Source organism: Parus major, chromosome 9 (genome assembly GCF_001522545.3).
Source record: "Parus major isolate Abel chromosome 9, Parus_major1.1, whole genome shotgun sequence".
Taxonomy (NCBI): Eukaryota; Metazoa; Chordata; class Aves; order Passeriformes; family Paridae; genus Parus; species Parus major.
This window is the reverse complement of record NC_031778.1, coordinates 18,413,230-18,435,114: the sequence shown is the minus strand read 5'-3', so window position 1 is coordinate 18,435,114 and position 21,885 is coordinate 18,413,230. Positions and strand designations below refer to the sequence as shown.

Sequence of the window (21,885 nt, the reverse complement as noted above, 5' to 3'; positions counted from 1 at the left end):
CTTGAACATTTACAATGTTTGTTTATTTTAGTTAAGATTTCTCTGTCCAGATTTTTTACATCTTTAAACTACAGATTGTAAGACAGGATGGTTGTCCCCATGGAGACTGCACAGTTTACAGAAGCACAGCTCCACTCCACACTACCTAAGCTTTTCCCTGACAGCTGTTTTTCCTCCTTCTCCTTCTTCTGCCCTCAAACCCAAAGCACTCTTGTAAATTCTGAGGTCGTGTATTTCTGTAATTCAAAACCAAGTTAGTTTTAGAAGCAACAGCACACAGGCAGAGAGATACAGCTACTGCACTAGCAAAGAGTGAATATGTTCCACATTATAATGTAATTAACTATTGCTTCAGAGATACAACCTACAACAAACACATCACTGGTGCTCACTTAGCCATGGAAGGAACAAAAAGAGATTGTCTGAATGAGAAACACTGCTTTTAGTTTTTGACTTGAAACCATGGTAAAAAACAGATGCAAGCCCATTCAAGCACACAATTTACACATGAATTATTAATAAGGATTATAAATAAATACCTTATTTGTTGTATAACTATCCCAAATAATTAATTTTCCATCTTGAGAAGCACTGACTAGTAGCCTAAATATGAACACAAAATAAAATGTGTTAATATAAAACAAAACAAAAAAAAATCTAAAAATAGACATACACCATGCATGCTTATCAAGTGATTCAGAAGCTTCATAATTTCTTTATTACCCTATGCTTTTTCATTTTTATTGGAGGGGTGCATTGGTTGGAAAAAGTCTGCAAAGGTCTAGATCTCTGTATCACCTAACTGAGGGGACTCATGATTAAAAATGAACAACCTGCTGAAAACACATTTTATGAACTCTCTCCACAACTGTTTTCATTATTCATATAACTACACAGTTACACAAAAACAAATAAGGAATTTAGGCAAAAATAAATCTTGAGAACAGATTCTAGATGAATTCCCCTCTGAAGGACATGATACAGAGCAAACCACGAGGCAGTGTTTGCACCTCACATCAGCTGCCCTGAAGGTGGCAAAACAGAACTTTGTTACTTTTCCCACTATGTACAAAAAGATCTCTTCTTTAATGAAATAAAAATTTGTCAGTAAAGTTTTAAAATCCCTACCATAGAAGAATTATTCAACACCTTGGAAAGTACAATATCCAGCATTCCAAAAAAATATGCCTCATCACATACTCTCTCTTGCTTAAACTGACTCAAAAACTGAAGTTTAAATTGAAAGAAGGAAAAGGCAAAATATCTATGGCAAGAACAGGTAAAGTCCCTCTTCTCTGAGCCCCCAGCAGTGGTGCTCTGTGACCCCCATGAGGCTCCCAGGACCTGCCAGTGTGAAGGTGCCAGTGTGATTCCAGCCTGTCACTGGCAGCTCCGAGGCTCCCCAGTACAAACCTGGAGTCAGATCCCCAGTGCATGGCATAGATTTTGGCTAAGTGACCTCTGAGTGTGCGCCGGGTGCGCATTTGGATTCGACCCACAGAGTCCAGGCTTGTTGTGATCTAAAAATAAACAAAACAAACCCCTGAGATACTGGGAACTATTTTTAATGTGCAAGATAACAAAAATACACTTGAACTTTGATAGAGTATTATCTATCTTGGCACACAACAAAAACCATTAAAAAGTAAGATACTGGTGTACACCCAGCAACACTGACACAAACAGATTTTACAGAAGACAGACATAACACACTTCACAATGGCTACAGTGAAACTTCAGGAAGCTCTTTTAAAATACTTCCATGTTACACGATTTCAGACTATAAAATCTGGAAGTTTTCAATTTAAACCAATGAAAGAAAATGTTCCAATATTTACTCCACTGTTCCTTTTTAAAGCATGGCAGAACTTTATATGCAAAATAATTCTGTTTCCAAAAAAATACTAAAAAATGTTTAAGTCTTTCTAAATATATTTAACACAATAAACATACTTAAAAGGTAAACTGGAAGCAGGATCTATTAAGATGGTGGGGGTGTTTTGACTGGTTGGGGTTTTTTTGCTGTTTTGTTTATTTGGGGTTTTTTTTGGTGGGGCTTTGTTTAGTTTTAAATAACTGTATAAATACACAGTACATTTCCAAAGGCCTTTTTCAGTTTATTCTTTCAGTTACTGAACAGGAACATGCTAGAACCAAAAACTGATATTTTTATTTCCTTATCTCTCAAGTAATAGCCTACACAAAGAAGAGGAACATACCTGAGCAAGAGTTGTGTCACTACAGGCTTTCCTGGCATCCTGAAACAAAAGTTGGAACAAGTTGAATTGGAAAGGCAACACTGAGCATCAATTGAGAGGGCCTAAAGGAAAAGTAATTGTTGAGCTAAATTTCAACACACTCAAAGCCACACACCACCACCACCAACTGACATGCCAGTATTTCTTCTGTCACCCTAGTTTGTTTAATTGTTCAAGGAATCTAAAAAGCAATGGCACACAACGAGGGGTAGTGGAGGAAGAGGGACTTAAGAAGGGCCATGAGCCAGCAGCCTTTGAATCTCCTTTCTACAGACTATGGGATTCAAAGGCATTTGGAGCCATCCTGAAGTCCCAGTGCCTACCCTTTTCCCTGTATTCCTTCCCTGGGGTGGATGTGCTTGCTCAGGGTGTGCTGAGCACAAGGGAAGAACTGATCCACCTGGAAAAGTAACCACATATTACACAGGATTAGCAAGCTCTGTGCCACAGGAGGCTCTTGCACAAATGAAGCTCCTTGCTGGTTGGGAGAGGCAGGGTGAAAATCAGCAGGCAGGATCCGGGGAGCAGGTCAGACAGCAGGATTACCAAAGCTTAGTGATGATGTACTTGACACAGCTTGAAGGGAGGAAAATGGCCCAGTAACACCCTCACCCACTTCATGGAACAGGTGGTGCTCAGATCTCCACAGACACTCCATGGTTTTTCCCTTATCTCAGACTCTATGGACACAGGACTTGTTTGCTGCAGATATGATTCAACCTGACCTAGAACACAGACTTGACTTTTGTTTGTGTAATTCAGAGTCCCAGCCTGAGCCTCTGACACAGGTGATCTCCACTGAGCCTCACCTGCAGCACTGACTGTGCAAGACCTGGTTTTAGTCACAGCTGTGACTGCGCCGCTCCCCTGCGGCTCAGGGCCCGTCCCCAGAACACAGGAACAGCCACATGGCCAGCACCTCCTTCTGACAGAATGGTTTAAACTGCCTTGAGGTTAGACAGGAACTGTGCAGCACAAGCTCAAGTTAAAACTATCAACAACCCTACTGAAGGAGCAGCCAAGGAAGCCTCAACTCCTGGCAATTTCTCCAACTGCAACCAGTGAAGCAGCCACCCAAAAACAATGGTGCCTCTTTACCAGCACTTTGTGTGTCCTTCCAAAGTTCAGTCTGATCCCTCTGAGAGCAGGAACAGAAACATGTGCTCACACATTTTGGAGCTGCCTCAACACACCCAGGCTGGGATCTTCAGTTTTTTCAAGCTCTTACTTGAGAGTTACTTGACATTGCAACTTTAACATTTCTTAAGTGCATGTTTATTTTGACCACCCTTTATAGCTCTCCTCCCAAAAAACAAGCCTGAGAGTGGATTAAGTCATCTCAACTTATTTTTATAATGTCTGAACTGTAGAAATATTTATAAAATGTTGACGTCTGGAATCAGGAGGGGTTTAAAATACCAGAGGAGCAAATCCCTTGGCACTCAGGCCTTATTTCATCCACAGGAAGAAACACTGTGGATTTTAAATGATTACTTGTTTGATTGTCCTGAAGATAGTTGAAAAATGTTCAACATAAAATGAATTCTGAATGCAGTTTGAATCAAAGCATTTTTTATCTTTAAGAGCGAGCGATTAGCAACTTCTGTATTTGAGGCTGTCTAATACCTGCCATACAATTGGCAAATTGCAGGAAAAGGAGAGTTTCAACAGGCTATTTTAATTCTTACCTTGAAACTCTATTTCTACATATACATCATCATAACAATTATTAGTGTCAAAACATAAAAAAGCTCCTCTATGTAACTGCAGATTTTTTGCAGTTCATGCAGTAGATAATGCAAAATTTGTAAGAAAAATAGAACTGCTTGAACAGTGTGTGCAGTCCCAGACCTTCCTAGCATACACTTCAGCTTGCAGTTTTTTCCCCAAACTACATGTATTTTTTAAAATATAGTGTGTTATTTGTCTGGTTAGAAAGACACTGTGTCAAGTAAGCAACACTTCTAAAAATCATTATCCTCAATTTCAGTTCTCACAGTGAGGACACACATATCACATGGGCACCTCATTACAGACTGAACTAGGAATTAACTTGAACCATCAAGTCATCTAACAGATATCTGACACTTCACTGTTCAGTGTTCCAACTTCCTGAACTAAAAATTCCTGCAGTCTCAGGTTGGACATTGTCTGTGCACAGACCAGAGCTCCAGCTGCATGGGGAGACACAGGTGCCCACATCACTTAGTTACTGCAAAAATAAAATGAAAAGTCATGAAACATTTCTAAAATATCGCAGACTGAAGTCCATTAGAGAACCAACAGCTCTGCACTGCAGTTTCTACACCTTAGGACACTGTTTGGTACAATCTTATATGGACCTCACTTCTAGGCACAAAGTTGATCTTCTGTGATTATATTGTTAGAAGAAATACCAGACAAAGCCCAAGAGTTGTCAACAACTAAAACAGCAGAATGCTAGTTATACATAAAACATCAAATGCTGTTAGTGACCTCATCTCTTTTTAGGAGTGAATCAACGATAATTCCTGAAAATAACCAGCCCAGTAAATATTCTTGACACTTCAAAACCTCTATTTTTCAGATCCTGTGTCTATCCTCTTACCCATCCCAAACAAAAACTGTGCAATGATTTAATAAGCAAGAAAAGTAGTCATCTCTACAAATATGAAATGGAATGATTTGGTCAGAAAGTTTCATGGACATTAAGTCATCAGAAGCATTTTAACTGCCTATTAATCTGAAGTTAGAATCAAGCACGAGGTACCCAAGCCTGCACTCAGATGCCAAGAGGCAATCACCACTTGCCACTGCTGAGCCAAGGGACTCCAAAGGCAATATAACCATGGTTACCCAGCTCCATCTGATAGATCCAGTTACAAGTTTGGGTGGTAGAGCTACAAAGGAAATGTTAAATGGACCTAAAGCCACAAAATGGAGTCATTACCCAAGAGTCAATCAGATTTTTACGCTCCAAAATTTAAAAACTAAGCAAACGTTCCTGCAGCACAGTCTAAGCCCTCTGACTTGCCTGGTAGCTCTTTCTTCCCACAATTTTGCATGAAACCAGATTCACTGATTACCAAGACTAAGCAAAGACTTAACAGGCTCCCCTCAACATAACATAATTATAAAGTCTTTACACAGCATGCAGAGGAAGAACTGAAAAATTATGAACCCCTTGTAGCAGTGTAATTCTGTAATAAAGCTTAAACTGGAACAACAAAAAAAGTTAGTATTTTAAGCTAAAAATTATTTGTATCCTCTACAGAGCTGGTGGAAAGGCCACAGCACTGCCTGACCCCCACCAGTTCAGACATTATAAAATTTACTGAGAACAGCACACAGAGCTCTCCTTGGAAAGCACTGATTGAGCAGCGTTTGCCCCCAGCACAGTCCTGACACATGAAGGGTGTTCAGCACATGGCTGACACCACCCAGCAGCCTCACACCTCGCAGGAAACACCACAGAACAACTGCTGCCAGCAGATGCCATGCTAAAAAAAGCCTCTGTGAAACATATTCTAAGAAACCTGTACTCTTCACTGATAGGAATGTCTGCAAATAAGCCATTCCCATATAAATCAGATTTATAAATGCTTCATGCTTTGAAAATTTTGATGAAAAATAAACAGACTTTGAAGATCCTTATTATACTTTACTGAAAACTGCATCACTGACATATAAATGCATATTGCAAAAGATTCCTGGAAAACTGGCTTTGGGCATGACAGCTCATACTTGGTTTATCTTCACTGAGTAAATACAAAAAATAGCCTGTATGGGGGCATCAGCATTTAATAAAAATAAATTCATCAGGAAGCCAAGAAACAGTGCTTGTAGAAATGACATCCACCCTGGAAGGCTCTCTCACACTCTCTGCTTTAGCTTCAGGCTTCTCAGGGGTCACTTTTAGCCCAGGATCAGCCCCATTTCTGAGACCCCAAAGCCAAACTTCTCATGCCTAGGTTCTAGGAGTTTGCTACCTTCTGTTTTTAAAAACCCAGATCATAAAACTTGCAGCAACACGTACACCCCTACACCAAAACTCAGCAAACTTAACAGGAAATAAAACATTTTGTTCAAGAAATATTATGAATTTACTTCTTTATACCAATGTCTTTTCTGGTTTTTACTCAAATATCCTGAAAATATTTTAAACTCTGCATGAGTTAAACAGGAATAACTGACAGGTCTTTAGAGTTTATTCCCTTAAAGGAGGAACTTTATCATGCAGAACAAGCAATTCACAATTCTTACTCTGATTTGGTTTCGCAGCTGCTCTGCCTCCTGCCGTAACTGCTCCAGCTCACTCATCTTCTTCAGCCTCTATTTCTCACGCTCCACTGGTGAAGAAAACCTGCCAAGAAGAGGGAAGAAAGAGATACTGAAAGTTATTTTTCTCCTCTTTAAAAAACACAACAAAAACTAAGAATCTGTGTATATGTATTTTTTTATTCCGCTTTTAGAAAGGCTTCCAAATAGACATCCCCTTTAGTACACTGTGTTAATGAATTTGGCAAGACCTAAGTGATTTCAATTCCTGAATTACCACAAAAAAGCAGAATTAAGTGAAGTCTATTTTAAATATAAAAGCAACTGTCAACAGAACCACCCACTGTACTTTATAAACCTGTTTTGTAGCAGCTCCCTGCTCCCCCGCCCAGAAATCTCTGTCAGTCTGTGCCATGGGATGGCAACACAGAGCAGAGGCTGCTGGTGCTCCCAGTATTTGTCCCTGGGCTCAGCAGGGCTGTGACACAAGCACCTTGCACAGGACATCCAGGGAAGACTTGGTTTTAATTGAAGGGGAAATTTTTGAATCCTAGGTTACAGCTGAAAGAGCAGATTATCTCCCCTTTCTTCTCATACAATCATCTTTTCATTTCAAAGGCAGCCACAGAGTGAGAAAGGATAGCAAAGACCAAACCACCCTCCCTTAAAAGCATCCTTGTGCTGATACAACCCTCAGCTCCCTAAAGCACTTGTCATCTGAACGAGGACTCAAAGCAAACTTACTAAAAAGATCATTTAACAGTGAGACCACATGTAGGCACACTTTCAGGTTAGCAATTTTTTATTTTCAAATCAGATTTTTGCATTCAATTTTTTTTTGCAGTCTGTTGAACAAAGTTTCCTCAGATCAATTTTCAGGTCTTTTTATCCCCAGCACAGCAGTGCAGCCAAACACCACTAGAGACCTCTTAAGTCTATTCACACACACAGAGACTTCAAAATCCTTGCAGTGAAAGCAACATCAGCAAGTAAATTGCTCACAGACAAGCCAGGCACTTATTTGTAATTTTTTCATGACTGAAAAAGCACACCAGAAAGGTGATGATGGTGGTCCCATGACATTATATAAAAAGCCAAAACACTTCTGCTTGTAGAAGAAGACAGACAAGTCAGACTACTACTCACAAAATGAAAATTGAGGAAGGAAGGAAAAGAAGCAGGAAGAAGAACCTATTCAAAACATTAGTGTACACTTCCTATTTAGTCCACTGAAAAATGGCCAAAAAACAGAGGAAAAAAGGTCACAGTTTGTCTGGTAAGTTGTAGACCTCTGGGTCTTTATCTGGTCTGGCTACTGGTTCTCTGCAGGTCAGCAATGATGTGCTCTAAAAGACTGACTCTGGAAAGGTTTTTTCCATCTATAAAACAACACACTCATACATTTAAAAGTGAGAAGTTTTGCTTCAAAGCAATCTGTAATAAAATAATCATCCTTGGACCAACAGTTTATACAAGTGTTTGAGAGCCACAGAGTTTATTGTTCCTCAAGAAGAAAATTATCTTCACTAATTATCCAGCTACTGCCTTTCAATCTCTGTGCTTCCCACAGGTATCACTTCAAGTCCATTTCAGAACCAACTCACAAATATACATTAAGCTGGATCACCTCCAGTCAAAATACATCCTCATCAGTAAGAGGGATAATGACTCAGCTCTAACCAGTATTTCCAGCTATATGTAAGCAAACTGTGAGGTTCACACATTTCCCTTCCTTAAACCTGTGCTCTGTTCAACTACAAAGATGTTGTAATTCATACAGGAATTCTCGAGGAGACTTCTCCATTTCCTACTGTGTTCCTTTTTCACAAGCCCAGGTTATTTAACACTGCTGAACACACAGCAGGCTTAACATACGAGCCATCAACACTTGTGTCCAGTTTTAAAGATAAAGCATTAAAAACATGACTTCAGCTCACACATTAATCACATACCTTTACAGGCTATTGAGTTTAATTACAACATTAATGCCTTTAATGGGGACACCTCTATGAAATATGGCCCCACTGTCAGTTCTGACACTGTCACAGCAACCTTTTCAGTATGATTTTCCCTTTTTATTCCAGAACCTACTCAAAGGTAACACAGACAAAACAATGGTCTCAAAGGTCTAAAGCCAGCAAAGCCATGCTGCCTGCCAATGTTTAGTAGTCTTGTGTGCCATTTTTAACAGGAGAGAAAGATTCCTAGCAGGGAAGTTGATGTATTTAGAATTTTCTGAGAAGGGAAGTCAGCTTCTGCCCTGTGATGTCCCACACATTTCAGTGCTCTGTAGACAGTCACTTCAAATTCTCATAGAGAATTACTGATCAGAAAGAAAGTGATATTATTCACAACTGGAAGCACGCATGGCCAGTCACAAGCACCCAAAGGGCATTTGTGGGGGCATTTTTCTATTCAAAGGTAAAGCTGTGAGCAGATCTGAGAATGAGCTGTAGCACTGCACTGGCATTCAAAGACCACCAGTGACAATTCTGCACATAACGTTAATATTAATTCATGTCACTTGTACCAACACTGTTCACCACTAATGCCATTTCTGCACTAAGCTGCACCAGCAGCTGCACAGCTGTTAAACTTCACAGCTCTAAATCATGTTACACTTCTCCAAGTTCCTACATGAACAAACTCCAGAAGCCTTCTCACTCACCCACATGTCTTTAGTTTAAAAATAATTCTGAAGTGAACAAAAGCAAAATAATCCTTCATATTTTTGAAAGAAAGTTTTTTGGTAGTGGAAAAGCCTTAGTAGCACCAGCATGTTCTAAGTATTACTGCTCAGCAGAAATGTGCCATTGGCTCAAGGTCAAGCTATACCTCAGTGGGCAGAGCTGCCTTCAAACCAGCACACACTTCCACAAAATCCAGGCTCACTTTAGAACTGGTTCACAATAGCTTTAAGCATTAAAGTTTCTTTCCAGGACACAGCATTTGAACAGCTAACTCTGAGGTATTAAGCTATGTATAAACATCAAGATACTACAGTAAACAAACTAAGTGCAGTTCAACTATTAAATTGAAGTGTATCCAACAGCACTGCAATGCCTGGCAGCAGCTCCCAATTCAAAGACCTGTGTGTTCAGATCATCACCCACCATTAAGTATTTAGCAGAACTGGGAGAAAGATGCTTCCACTTGGGATTTTTCCTTTTTTTTCAAGCACTATTTTCATGTACCCACAGGAAGCTACAGAAATTGAGTGGGTAGGAGGAAGCTCTCAGGGATGCATTTCCAGATTCACACCAACTCTGCAAGCAGCATCTCTGAACTCCTGTCGAACTCCTGTGGGAACATCTTACTGATGTCACCAGACTCACACCAGCAACACAGGAAGATAAGCACGTGCTCAGAAGCTTGGAACTCATGGAAGTATTTGTGTCTGTTTTAACACTTCTGATGCTCCAGCAGTATGGCTGAAGAGAAGTAGCTATGTGCAAAGACCATTACCCAGACTAGATTTACTTGCTGCAATATTGTTTCTAAGCCGACCAGTGAAGCACAGAACATTGAACTGAGATGCTTCAGATGAACTGAACTCTGTCAAAGCAGAGGCTGCATCCTACAAACCTGTCCTCACTGCAGAGAAGCAAGACACCACCACAACCTTGAAGTGTGCTACCAGGCATCAGGTAAACAATTTGGGTTTTATCAGATTAAATGCTAGGACTGCTTTGGCAGGGCTTACAAGGGTTGCCAAGAACAGAGGTGATCTCTGTGTTGCAGATTTTTCCTCATACAAATTACTGAAAACCTCAGTGGATTCACCACCTACCAATACTAGGTTGCTAAGGACATGATGCCTGCTCACTCTCCCCTCCAAGATCAAAATACTACAAGCCTGGAAGGAAGGCAGCTTCATAGCCTGGAAAAATATTTATTCCAAATATGAATTGCCCCAGGAGCCCAGCTGTACCATGCTCAGTCATTTACACAGCAAAGCCATCAGCTCTTGCACCTCTATGGGCAGAAAGAGTGAATGGGGATTCCTTCTGCCATCTCAGGAGACTGGGGGTAAAGTGATGTCTACTTCCCTGACTTATTCATAGTTTTAATAAATGTTGAATCAGAGAAAAAAATGTTCTGAGTTTATTCAGATGCAGAATACTTGTGGTATCTGCTTTTGAGCATTCAGAGGTAGCACCTCTGATGAAAGAGGTGGGATGCTTCTCTTTAAATACAACTCATGATGTGCACGATGTACTATGAACAGTTCCACCTGCTGAGGCCTTGAGGGGAAGAGCAGCAGGACAAGGAAGAACCTTTTGGTACCTTTTGTAGGCAAAGATGTGCCACTGCAGGACACCCAAACCAGGAGGAAATGGAGTCAAGGACATGAGATGCTTCCATCAGAAGCAACAGCACAGGGAGCTGGTGAGCACTGACTGGTGGAGCCAGGGAAGCACATCCTTGCCTTCAGTCATTTCTAGGCTGAACTGCACCTCAGTGCAATTCCTCCTCAGTGGACTTGTACAACTGAACTCACTGATACAAAAATAAAGTGCCTCCCAAGGCAAAAATAATTAACTAAGTCACATTCCACAGTATATCCAGTGCCAAGAAAGCCACTGCCAGGCTTGAGTGCTCCACAGATAAATTGCTCCTTACAACTGTTCCTGATTCAGTAGCAGCATCATTTGCTAAGAGTTTAATTCTTTGTTATACAGGCAGACAGTGACAAATTACCTCAGGGTCTTGTCTCCAAAGTACTCTCTCTGCAACCTGTGGATTCAAAACTTTGTGGCTGGAAAAACATGATTTTCTCTGCAAGAGTTACTAGAGAAGTGTAAATATGCCCCTCCCCACAACAAAGGTTTGCTATTTTTGTGCCAAATATACAGAGATTAAAGGGACTGCAGAAAAAAGTCTGTTTGACTGGATTCTTAAGAGCTATCAGAGTTACTTAAGAATCTCATTTTGTATCAAAAAATCAGTCCCTTACAGCTGAAATAAGTGCTTACCTACATGTATCAACCTCAGGTCTTGAGATCTCAAAGTGATCAACAGACAGGAGGAGAAAGGAGGTTCCACATGGCTTTCACATGATCATCCCTACCAGTGATCACACAGGTGGCTAAACATAAGGAATGCTAACTATAGCACTTTACTAAACATAGGGGAAAGACACCAAGAAATCCTCCAGCTCTCTCAAGGGAGATACATTGGTAACTCACAGACACTCGGGCTGTGGACTGGGCTCTGAAGCTGAACCTTCCCAGCGCACACAGACCAACATTTTATATATTCAGGATGTGCCAGAGAAGATTTTGATAAAACATTTCTTCATTTAGTGACACTAAACAAGACTTTGGCAGATTTCCCCAGTCATTAATGTCTCCCCAAAGCCATGAATAGAGAAGAACAGAAGGAGGTTTTATCTCTTACAGCCTGAAGATAATGGATTTGACATATTCAAAATTTACGAACTTGGACACAGTGGACAAAGCCTTACATCAACTGAAATCTCTGCCTGAACAACAGTCATTTAAAGTAAATGCATTAATGCTGTGCTGCAGTTACAAACCTTCATATACAGTAACTATTTCAGGTGGAATTTTACATAATGTGTTTTCTACAGTAGAGCTGTTTGAGAACCACACACTCAGCTCTCCAATGAGGAAAATGAAATATTTAGTGGCTTTTTTTACTACACCTTGGCCCTATGCTGCCTCTCCTTTGTTTCTCAGAGACCTTTTCCAGCTATCCATTCTCCCAAGATTTCTTTGTTCTGACTTGTAGCAGCACTGCATCAATACACAAAGACAACAAAGCAAGGAGCATTTCTATTGGTCAGCTAATACTTGAATCCCAGGAGAATAATGCTGGGATAACTTGAACTAACAGTATATAAGGGCTGTAATTGCCCTATTGTGTACCATGGTATTTATCTCTCCTCTCAAATCTCTTAAGTGTATCTCCCTCCTTTATCCTTAATGTATGTTTTGAGGAGTGCACAAACTGCAGAACATCTTACACACGTCAGTTAAGTAAGAAAATAATGGTTATTCCCTCAAAAGATGGTTACAATTTAGAAAATAAGCCTGGAAATCCTAACTGAATCTTTTCCTTCAGATTTTAAAATGTTCATTTTGTCAGAAGGAATGAATTGCCACTCTGATTTCCGATCCCCAGGCAGATGCAAAGGAGAGTTCTCCCATGCTCAGGGCCTCTGGTCTCCCCAAGAAGAAAACAGGAAGCAGCCTGGGTGTGACCTCGCTCACTGAGGTCAGTGCTATTGTTGCACTTCTGCACATTTTGGAAGTGTTTTAAAGTGATATGTCTCCATTATAGCTTTGGTACAAAAACAGGAAATAATCAACCAACGCCTCTCTAGAGGAAGGGTATGAGTAGAACTTACTTAAACACCCATTCCTCAAAGAGATCCCATCCCCAATTCGAAGGGATCGATGAATGTGTGTGCTCAAAACTGCATGGACAGCTGGAATGGAGAGGTCACAAGAGAGACTCCAGCACTGCAAATGAGTGGGATTCAAGTCCCACCTCTTGGTGTGCCCACATGTCCTGAGAAGTTCCAGCAGGAATAAAACCCCACCCACCAACCAGGTGGCAAAAGCAGTTTCAAAGCAATATTGCTCCTTCCTTTGTTTGCCAGAACACCTCGGACCTACTGATCACAAAGAGCAGAAATATGTGTCATTTTATACACATGTACACACTCAGCCAGGGATTATAACAGGACTTTGAAATAAAGCCTGCCACATCAGAACACGTCTACTTAGCACAAGAATTACTTGGAGTTATGAACAGAATATAAACCTGTGCATTTGCCTTCAGACTTGAGCAGTGTAAACATCAGCCTTGAATGTTTTTCAGCCGCAGAGGGGAGCAGAGGAAGCAGCAGCTCCAGCACGTCCCGCGGTGCTGCCACGTCTGGAAGCCATCGCTTGGCTCACAAAGAGCGAACCCACACGGGCTGGCCTGGAACTGGGTCATCTTCAAGGTCCCCTTCCAACCCAACCACTCTGTGGCTCCACAGGGACCAGCCCCAGCACACCAGGGCATGGCCCATATTGGGTTTTTGGTGACTGGTTTGATTACGGTTTCCATGGAGGACAAACAGACCAACAAACACTGACCTTGCTGACAGCAGTCACAAAACAGACAAAGGAAATCAGTTTAGAAGTTAAAGTGAAGTGATTCTTAAGTTTACTAGTTAAAAAACATTGCTGACTCGAGATTGTTACCCTTCATTTGGCTGACAGCTTAAGACTGTTGTCTTAAGCTCAGAGATAGGAGAGTTTATTTCTAAGACCCAGCTAAAGTTCAAGACAAGTACATTCATAAAACACATACAGAAAGGCCTTACTCTCCCTTAACCCACACACACTAGATTATAGAAAAAAAAAGCCTGAAGAAATTCAGTGTTAAGCATAAGGCTGAGAAAAGCACAGGAAGGAAGGAATTTTTTAGTCATGAATATTTCACAGTCCAACAGTGATTTTTCCAAAATTAACATTCTTGCATCTTATATTCATTATGTTCGTTTCCAGGTCAAAATGTTTTGGTACATAAGCACAGATTTATTTTTATCACACTGGCTGCAAACAGAACTTCATGTGAAATTCAAATTTTGTTGTCTTTAGTGACTATAATAACGACTCCCCAGTAAAAACTTGGTTCACTGACCTCAGGACACTCCATCACTGAACAAATTATTATTGGTTTTTCAATTCAAAGCATGTAAGAAATGGTAAGAAAGATCTTAATGAAGCAGAAAGATATAACCCTAAGTAAGAAGACAAAGATGGTTCCAGTCTAATTTCTTCCTTGGGGACAGACAGGTGGACACACATATGGAGTGAGCTGAGGGCTTTTGTCCCTTCAAATACCCAGCCATACCCACAAGCTATTTTAACATTTTAGTAGGAAAAGTGTACTGCAGAGTGAAATTCAAAGTCATTCTGAAAGACCCTCATTTACATTTTAATCCATCTCTAAGCAAGTTTGACTTTGGATTTTTTCGAGGGGCTAATGCACCGGTATTTACTGAAGTGGCATCACGTAGGGCCAAGCAGTGCTATGCATATCAAATCTGGTCTGGCACCTACAGGCACAAAAGATTACTGAAGCAGCCTCCTGTTATCTGAGAGTGAGCAGACTGCACAGTGTGCATAAAAAGCACCAAGTGCACAGAAAATTTTAGGTTTAAAGTCAGTGGAGAACATACACATTAAGAGAAGCTGTAGTGTCTACAGGAGAAGTGCCTCCATTCAGCTCGGATGGCTGTTCACTCGCCTGCAATAATTTCTGACTGACAGTTTTTGAAAGCGGAGCATTCTCACTCTCCTGAGGAGCAGAAAGCCCAGCAGTACCAGTTACACACACACTGCATCCTTTCAAACCATCAGCTCGGGAGAAGCCATGCATTTGATGGCTACATGGTCCCCAGCACCCTTCCCTCCTCCCCATCCAGCACCACACGCACTGCCTTGGTACCGCAGTCACAGCCGGGCATTATGTGCTGCACATCCCCACACAGCTGAACACAGCTTACAGCTGCACCCTTTCACAGCAAAACAAGGCAATACAAACATTTGCACTTTTTCAATGCAAATTATCCAAAGGTCAGATAAAACTACTGCCCTCAGGTCTAATTTTAATTTTGCTTTTGGTTCACGATACATTCCTGGTCAATTACTTGTGATTTGAAGCCACGAAAATTAAGTTCTCTTCCAGATTAGAGTTCAGGCTACCTTAGTAAGCTTTTCTAAAAAAAGTGAGGCTTTTTGAGATTCATATTTTATATGAATGCATATACTTGAAAAAAACCTCACACTACTGAATGATCAGAAATCCAGTGCTAGAAAGTAAAAATCCTATCTACTGTTTTTTCACCCCTATTACTGCAAATATGAGATTAAGAGTATAGGGGCTGTGTAGCTACTTCTGATACCACTTGTGATGAGACTGATATATCCAATCTATACTCCTTGGAATTGTTTTTGATGTTCCTTAAGCAGTAATGTCTGTTTTCAAACAGTCATTTACTAGAGAAGATCCAACATCCAATATTGAAGAAAGAAGTTATGTTAAGGAAATCAGTAGCACTGTGTTCCTATCTGCACACTTGCAGGGTTCTCAAAACAAAGGCTGTCTTTGTAGAAGTAATTTTTAACTGGTCCAAAGCCAGAAATTACCAATCTGCCTGGAAAGAAAATGGCCCTAGATGAAGTTTCCAACAGAGGAGGATAGAAGAGAAACAAACTGCTGCTGCAAAGAAGTACAATATTGATTCCCACTTGTAGTAGTCTTCCACAAAGCACAACTTTTTTATTTCTTATATGATAACTTTTTTATGAACACATTATGCTAGATTATAAATAGCAGAACTCCCCTGTGGAGACAAAGCCTAAGGTTATAGACAAGAATAATCAGTCAGGCACCATGGCCAGGAGAGTCCTTGGCTCCACAACCTGCTTTGCTCAAGGGTCTTTCCAATGCACTGGAACTTCTGTTGCTGTAAATGATCTCTGCATGTCTCAGCCATGGTGAGCCAGGACAGCAGCTCAGCTGAATCCCTGTCTGTTCTACCCTCACCACAGAGCAGTCACCGCTCCTGGAAGTCTTTTGGGTTTAACGCTTGAGATACACATTCCACCACTTGAGTTTTGCTCAGCAGTGGTGACTGATGGATTGGTAAAACTGGCTAAAGGCTCTTCAGCTCCTCCTTCCAGAAGCTACAAGCCAAGCACAGAGATGCCTGACTCAATGAAAATGCAAACACAGCCACAGCCCTGAAACTCTGCAGCAATTCAACTGTTTGCTAAGGTTGTTGGCCTTCCAGCTCTCATCCTGCCAGTTACCAAAGCTCTACACTCCAGGGCCATGGGGTTTCTGTAGAGATTGAGAGCACAGAATTCCCTGAGCTTCTGAAGCAGCACCACCAGGAAAAGTCAACTTTCTTCACTCCACCCCTTTTCAAAGTGCTTTTGATGCCCATCTACCCACATCTGTAAGAACATCAAACAGATGAGCAAGGAAAAATATGCCTTAATGACTTCCCATCTCCAGCTACCTGACCTTCCAAATTATCTGCTTTTTCCTGAAGTGTGAGCAACTGCAGTGAAGCGCTCACATCATCAAATACTCATTTGCAGGACATTTATTCTAGACTAGTATTTTATTTTTATTTTGCTGTATAAAAATAATTGAGTAATCCAGCTCCCTCTTTTGGGATGCTTCCAAGACAAAAGAGGAGTTTCCCCTTTTCTGGTGCATATCTTAGAAATTAAGATTGTGTTTGTAGCACCAAAGCCACAATTTTACTTCTGGGTCATCTCATTCTCCATACTTTTAATTAATTTTTTATTTAGACACCTTGTATTAAAACTTGTAAAAGCAATGAAGCAGTTTCTTGTCCAACACGTGTCAGTGAGATTGAGAACAGGCACTCACTGTCCTACAAAAAGCTGTAACACTTCCCTGAGGACCACTGCTCTTCTCTCTTGAGATCATCAGGAGCATACAACCCCCCAGCTATGTCCTTCCTACCATTCAATGGATGGAAAATGGTACAAACATCATGATTAATTTCTTGAAATTCTAGGGCATCTGGACTTAATGCTGTCATGGAAACTTTGCTGTGCTGGTTTTTTAATTCTGCTTTATTGTGCCTAATGTTGAGATTACAACAAAACTTGATCAGATCTTTCCACCAGCACCATGAAAAAGCAAAGGGAAGGGCTCTCCTCAACAGCAACACAAGATAAATACATGGTCCTAAACCTAATTCATAATTTTTGGAGGGAGAGAAAGTTTTTATATAATTTAACTACATAAAACCTAGTGTACTCCAATTTACTAATTTCTAGTACCTTGACATTACATTGCACTGTCAAAATCTTTAAGTCAAATCATCAGCACTGACCAAAATCACTAGGTACACAATTAATTTAAGTGTGTGAAATCAGATTTTGACAAGCATAACATCCACACATGGAATCTGAGTATTTTTTTCAGCACAGTAACAACTAAGCTCAACTTAAATCAAGAACTGAAATAAGAAAAATGTCTTCCTTTATCTAGCTAGGAATAAAAGTGTTTTATATGAACAATCACCTAAAGCAACCAACTATGACACAAAGGGTCACTAGAAAAATAATCAGATCAAATATTTCTTTTAAACAGTCCAATTTTAAATATCACATTTCAACAATAAATCATAAAAGAGCATCTTTAATTTTAATGCAAGACTCCAAATGCACACAAATACCACACAAATTGTGTTTCAATATATAAATATAAAATTACACAAGCGCAATTTATGCTAGAAATAATTTTATATATATCGGGAAAAACATATACAAAAAATAATCCAACAAGAATTAAATCAGGTTATCCTGAAACCACTTGGATGCTCTGTGGTAGACTAGATGCTGACCACCTGAATTAATACCTGCATGATGAAAACAAACCAGGCAGGTCCAAGAGTTCCCACTGCTGATTGCAATGAGGTGATTTGTTCTTGTAAAGCAGCCAAGACAGTCACTGAAAGCAGCTCCAAGACCAATCTCATTTAAAAAGCACATTCAATCCCAGGATTGATTTTATGATTTCATTTTGTTCTCCTCCCAACCCCATTTGAAAATTAAAACCTTATAAAATAATTTCAATGTTAACATTACTCAGCTCTTTTAATGTTTCAAAACATTGGGATTCACAATGACTCAAATATTTGGCTTACAATGAAAATCCATATGATTAATATTGAGATCTAATGTCTCAGATGTAATGTAAGAAAGAGGGGGAAAATAGCTCTTGTAAACTGTCAAACTTGTTTTGCCCCAAAGAACTAATTTTATATAATTGGTGGCACTTGAGAGGGCCTTTTGCTCTACAGTACAATCAGGCACTTCCATCTTTCCCCTTCTTTCCAGTTTAAGCCCTTTTGGAAGGAAGAGATTGCAAGAGTTACAGTAACTGAATTGAAATTTGGCTTAGGACTTGTCAGCATTTCACAAACTTTTGGAAGCTGAGACACCTCAAAGGAAATGTAACCATCTTCAGTGAACTGTATAAATATTTGCCAGCCAATGTCCATCTGCACTTGTGTTAATTCTGGCCTTCACAAACCCTCAGGCCAGCTCTCTCCATGGCATTGCCCCACAGCGACTCACAATGATCTGCACATCCAGTGCCACTGCTGGCATCCAGGCTGACATTCACCCAAAGCATTCAGAAGTTCCCCTCTTGCTCTTCTGTTTCAGGCTCCCTGCAAAGACAGTTCTGTTCTTCAAACACTGCTGAAGACACGACCCCAAGCCCGAACAGTGCCATCCTTTTATTTAAAGCTGCAGCTTAGTGCAGCCCTGCCTGTGCTAGGCAGAAAGCTCCATGGAGCCCTCTGCACTAATATCAGGTACCAAAGCACAGCCTCAAGAGAACAGCACACCTTCTGCCTTTTTCAGGAGCGTTTGCTTTAGTTCTCTTTTGGATCTTTCATGTAAATTCCATTACAAAACTCTGGGTTGCAAAACACAGAAGTTTCATACAAGAACGAAACAATAACAACTAAATTTAATTACACACTTCAGAAGATGAAGTAAGTGACAGGTCTGCATCCAATTAGAAAAGAGAAAAATTTTGGTGGAACCTAAAAAATGTTTTCTTGATTAGCAATACTAAGTGTACTTTCTAAACAGCTGGTTCCAGGCACTTGGGAGCTGCATTAATCTGAGCACTGATATTTCCAGACAGTGTTAAGTACGAAACACAATCACTGCATTATCACTGTCCCAAAGTATTTACATTCTAGGAGCATGCACTGCACGTCAAGCTCGGAGATTCTGAATTTCTTAACAGCATTTCAAAGTGACTTCTGAGATATAAAAAAATAGAAATGACTGCCTTCAGTAACACAGTTATAAATTAGAGACTCTAGCAGAAAAGCGAGTAACTGAAGATCACGTCTCTACATACTGTGAGGATTTATTTTTTATTCACCTTCAAAATCTTATAATAATTCATAAATTTTGTGCCATTTTTTCAAGTTCCATATTGGTCCAGGAGAGAACTACACAGATCTATATTCAAAAGTTTTCAATTTTTGCAAGGTTTTCTAGTGAGGCTTTTAAATCCTACATTTTTCCTAATTTTGAAAATTGAAATACTTGGACAAATTAAATACGTGATACATTAGTCCTCAACTAATCAACATGAAAATACAATTAAAACTTTCATTATCCAACATAAATATAACACATGACATGTGTAACCAACGATTTTTTACTTAAGATTTAAATGATCTGAACAATTAATCAAGACCAACTTTCCAAGCACTCAGGAAAGGGCTGAAGTAGAGACAGAGCAGCAGCTATTTGATGTAGCATTTTAACAATACAGAAGAGAGAAGAAGACACATCTTTAACCTGAACCTCAATTTTTCCATGATTAATAAATGAAAGGTACATACTATACACTATTACAGCAGCCTTAGTTCTCAACCTATTAATCTGTATAACTCATCTACATTATCCACTGTGAAAACTGCTCATTTCAGAGAAATAATAATTCAAAATATAGTCAGACAGACACACAGCGAGACATATCCATATACCTACGATCTCCCTCATTTCCCTAGCCCCCTTCTTGTAAGATAACATCAGCCTGTTCTCCTGAAGCACAAATTAACTTAACCACAGCTATCGCACTTAAAAATCACAAACAAACACTGCAAAAACCCACTGAAGATTCCCATCCCATTAAGAGACTTTCAGGACTGTGTGTGCTTGTCATGTGGTTTGTTTCATCTTAATTTGTTGATACAGTTACTATTCCTGTTAGCAGGGCTTCGACTTCCCCCAGCTCTAACCAGTAATTGCATCTCCTGGAGCTGACACTTCATTGTCAGGTTAGTGACCATCTTTTACATCACTTCCCATATTTCTAACAGAAGTCAGGAAGCAGCTTCAGGTTTTCCCCTGAGCACTCCCATGACTCTGCAGACTCACATCCCTTCTATTCCTACAGGAACAGTTTTCATCTCTCCCTGAGCTTTCACAGCAGATTTTAGAGGCTGATGATACCTGTTCTCCTCTCTCTGCACCATTTTGCCATCCTTTCCCCTTCCTTCCCCAGTACTCTCCAGTCAGCAGAGCAGCATCTACTCCTCTATTGCTTCAGAAACTGATTATACCTAATTAAATTAAGCACTTTTTTCCTCAGCTCATACTTAGCTTTGAGACTTACCCTGCTTCTATTTCAGAACTGAAAACCATCCTGGAAAATCATGTACTTTCCGAGCTACAATAACCAGTCTAATAAAAGACAACATTCTCAGCTGTATAATTAGCAGGAGGGAACGGATCAGAGGCTAATTTTGCAATACTTCAGATAATATTACAGCATAAACTAGTCAACCACATCTATAGTGGGTAGCAATTTAGATGCTTTTCACAATTTCCAACAGAAATCAAACTAAAAATTAAAGAAGACAATAATCTCAGCAACAAGTGCAAAAATAAAAAAGCAGATTTTTAAAAAAGTAAAATAAATCTGCATGGGGAAACAAGCAGTACCTACAAAGTACGACAGGAAAAGCACCTAATGACTTTGCACTTTTCCTAAAGACAGGGAGCACCTTCCGATTCACCTTTGCCACAACAGTCTCGCAAAGCATGCAAGTCACAGCCCCTCTTCCCAAAGCCGATTCATGGAATGCTGAAAGCCAAACGAGGGTTGGGTTGCTCTAGCCGGGTACAGACCCGCGAGCGGAGCTTTCCCATCTGCTCCCCCGGCCTGGGAGCCGCCTGTTGCCGCCGCAGCCCAGAGCGGACCCCAGGTGCCGGTCCAGCCCACGCAGCTGGTGGCCGGAGTGTTCCGCACGCCCCTTGCCCCGGCCGGCACTGCCCGCCCCGGGCCGTCCCTGACCCCCAGCAGCTCCGCCCGGGCCCCGGGGACCCCGCAGCCCCGGCTGTGCCACCGCCGCCTCCGGACCCGGCGGCACCGGGGGTCGCTGCCCCCGCCCCGCCCGCTCCTCCGCTCCCAGCCCGGGGTACCGAGCCTCTCCCTCCCTCCCGCACCCTCCGTCTCCGGCACCACCTCGGGGGACCCTCCACGGCCCTGCCCCGGCCCCTCCCTTCCCCGCGGAGCCCGGGCGCTGTGCCCGCGCTCCGGGGCGGGCGGGACGGCACCGGGTGATGCCGCCCGCCCATCCCACCGCTCCCGGCGGGCTCCGGGACCGCGCCCTCGCCTCGCGGCATCCCCGGCCCCTTTCCCTCCCAAGGGCTTCACCTGCCGGGGGCTTCACCTGCCGGGGGCTCAGGGCGCTGGGGCCGCTGCCGGCGGCGCCGCCCGAGCACTGCCTCCCTCCCGTCCCCCCCAGCGCTGCGGTGGT

General features: G+C 41.3%; 1 protein-coding gene across 4 annotated transcripts in view; it reads right to left on the bottom strand.

Annotated features, from left to right (window-relative positions):
• The window catches only part of GNB4 (G protein subunit beta 4), a 58,433-nt gene that overhangs the window by 8,259 nt on the left and 28,289 nt on the right, over positions 1-21,885 (bottom strand). For 2 of the 4 annotated variants that reach the window (XM_033516718.1, XM_015637579.1), the window contains exons 2-5: positions 6,501-6,600; positions 2,220-2,258; positions 1,414-1,520; positions 540-603 (exon numbers count right to left, since the gene is read on the bottom strand). In XM_033516718.1, the coding sequence (XP_033372609.1) occupies positions 540-603; positions 1,414-1,520; positions 2,220-2,258; positions 6,501-6,557 (267 nt within the window). In that variant the 5' untranslated portion in view covers positions 6,558-6,600. Of the gene's footprint in view, positions 1-539; positions 604-1,413; positions 1,521-2,219; positions 2,259-6,500; positions 6,601-18,667; positions 18,959-21,782; positions 21,859-21,885 lie in introns of those variants that run through there. The other 2 variants (XM_033516716.1, XM_033516717.1) reach the window with 2 other exon arrangements.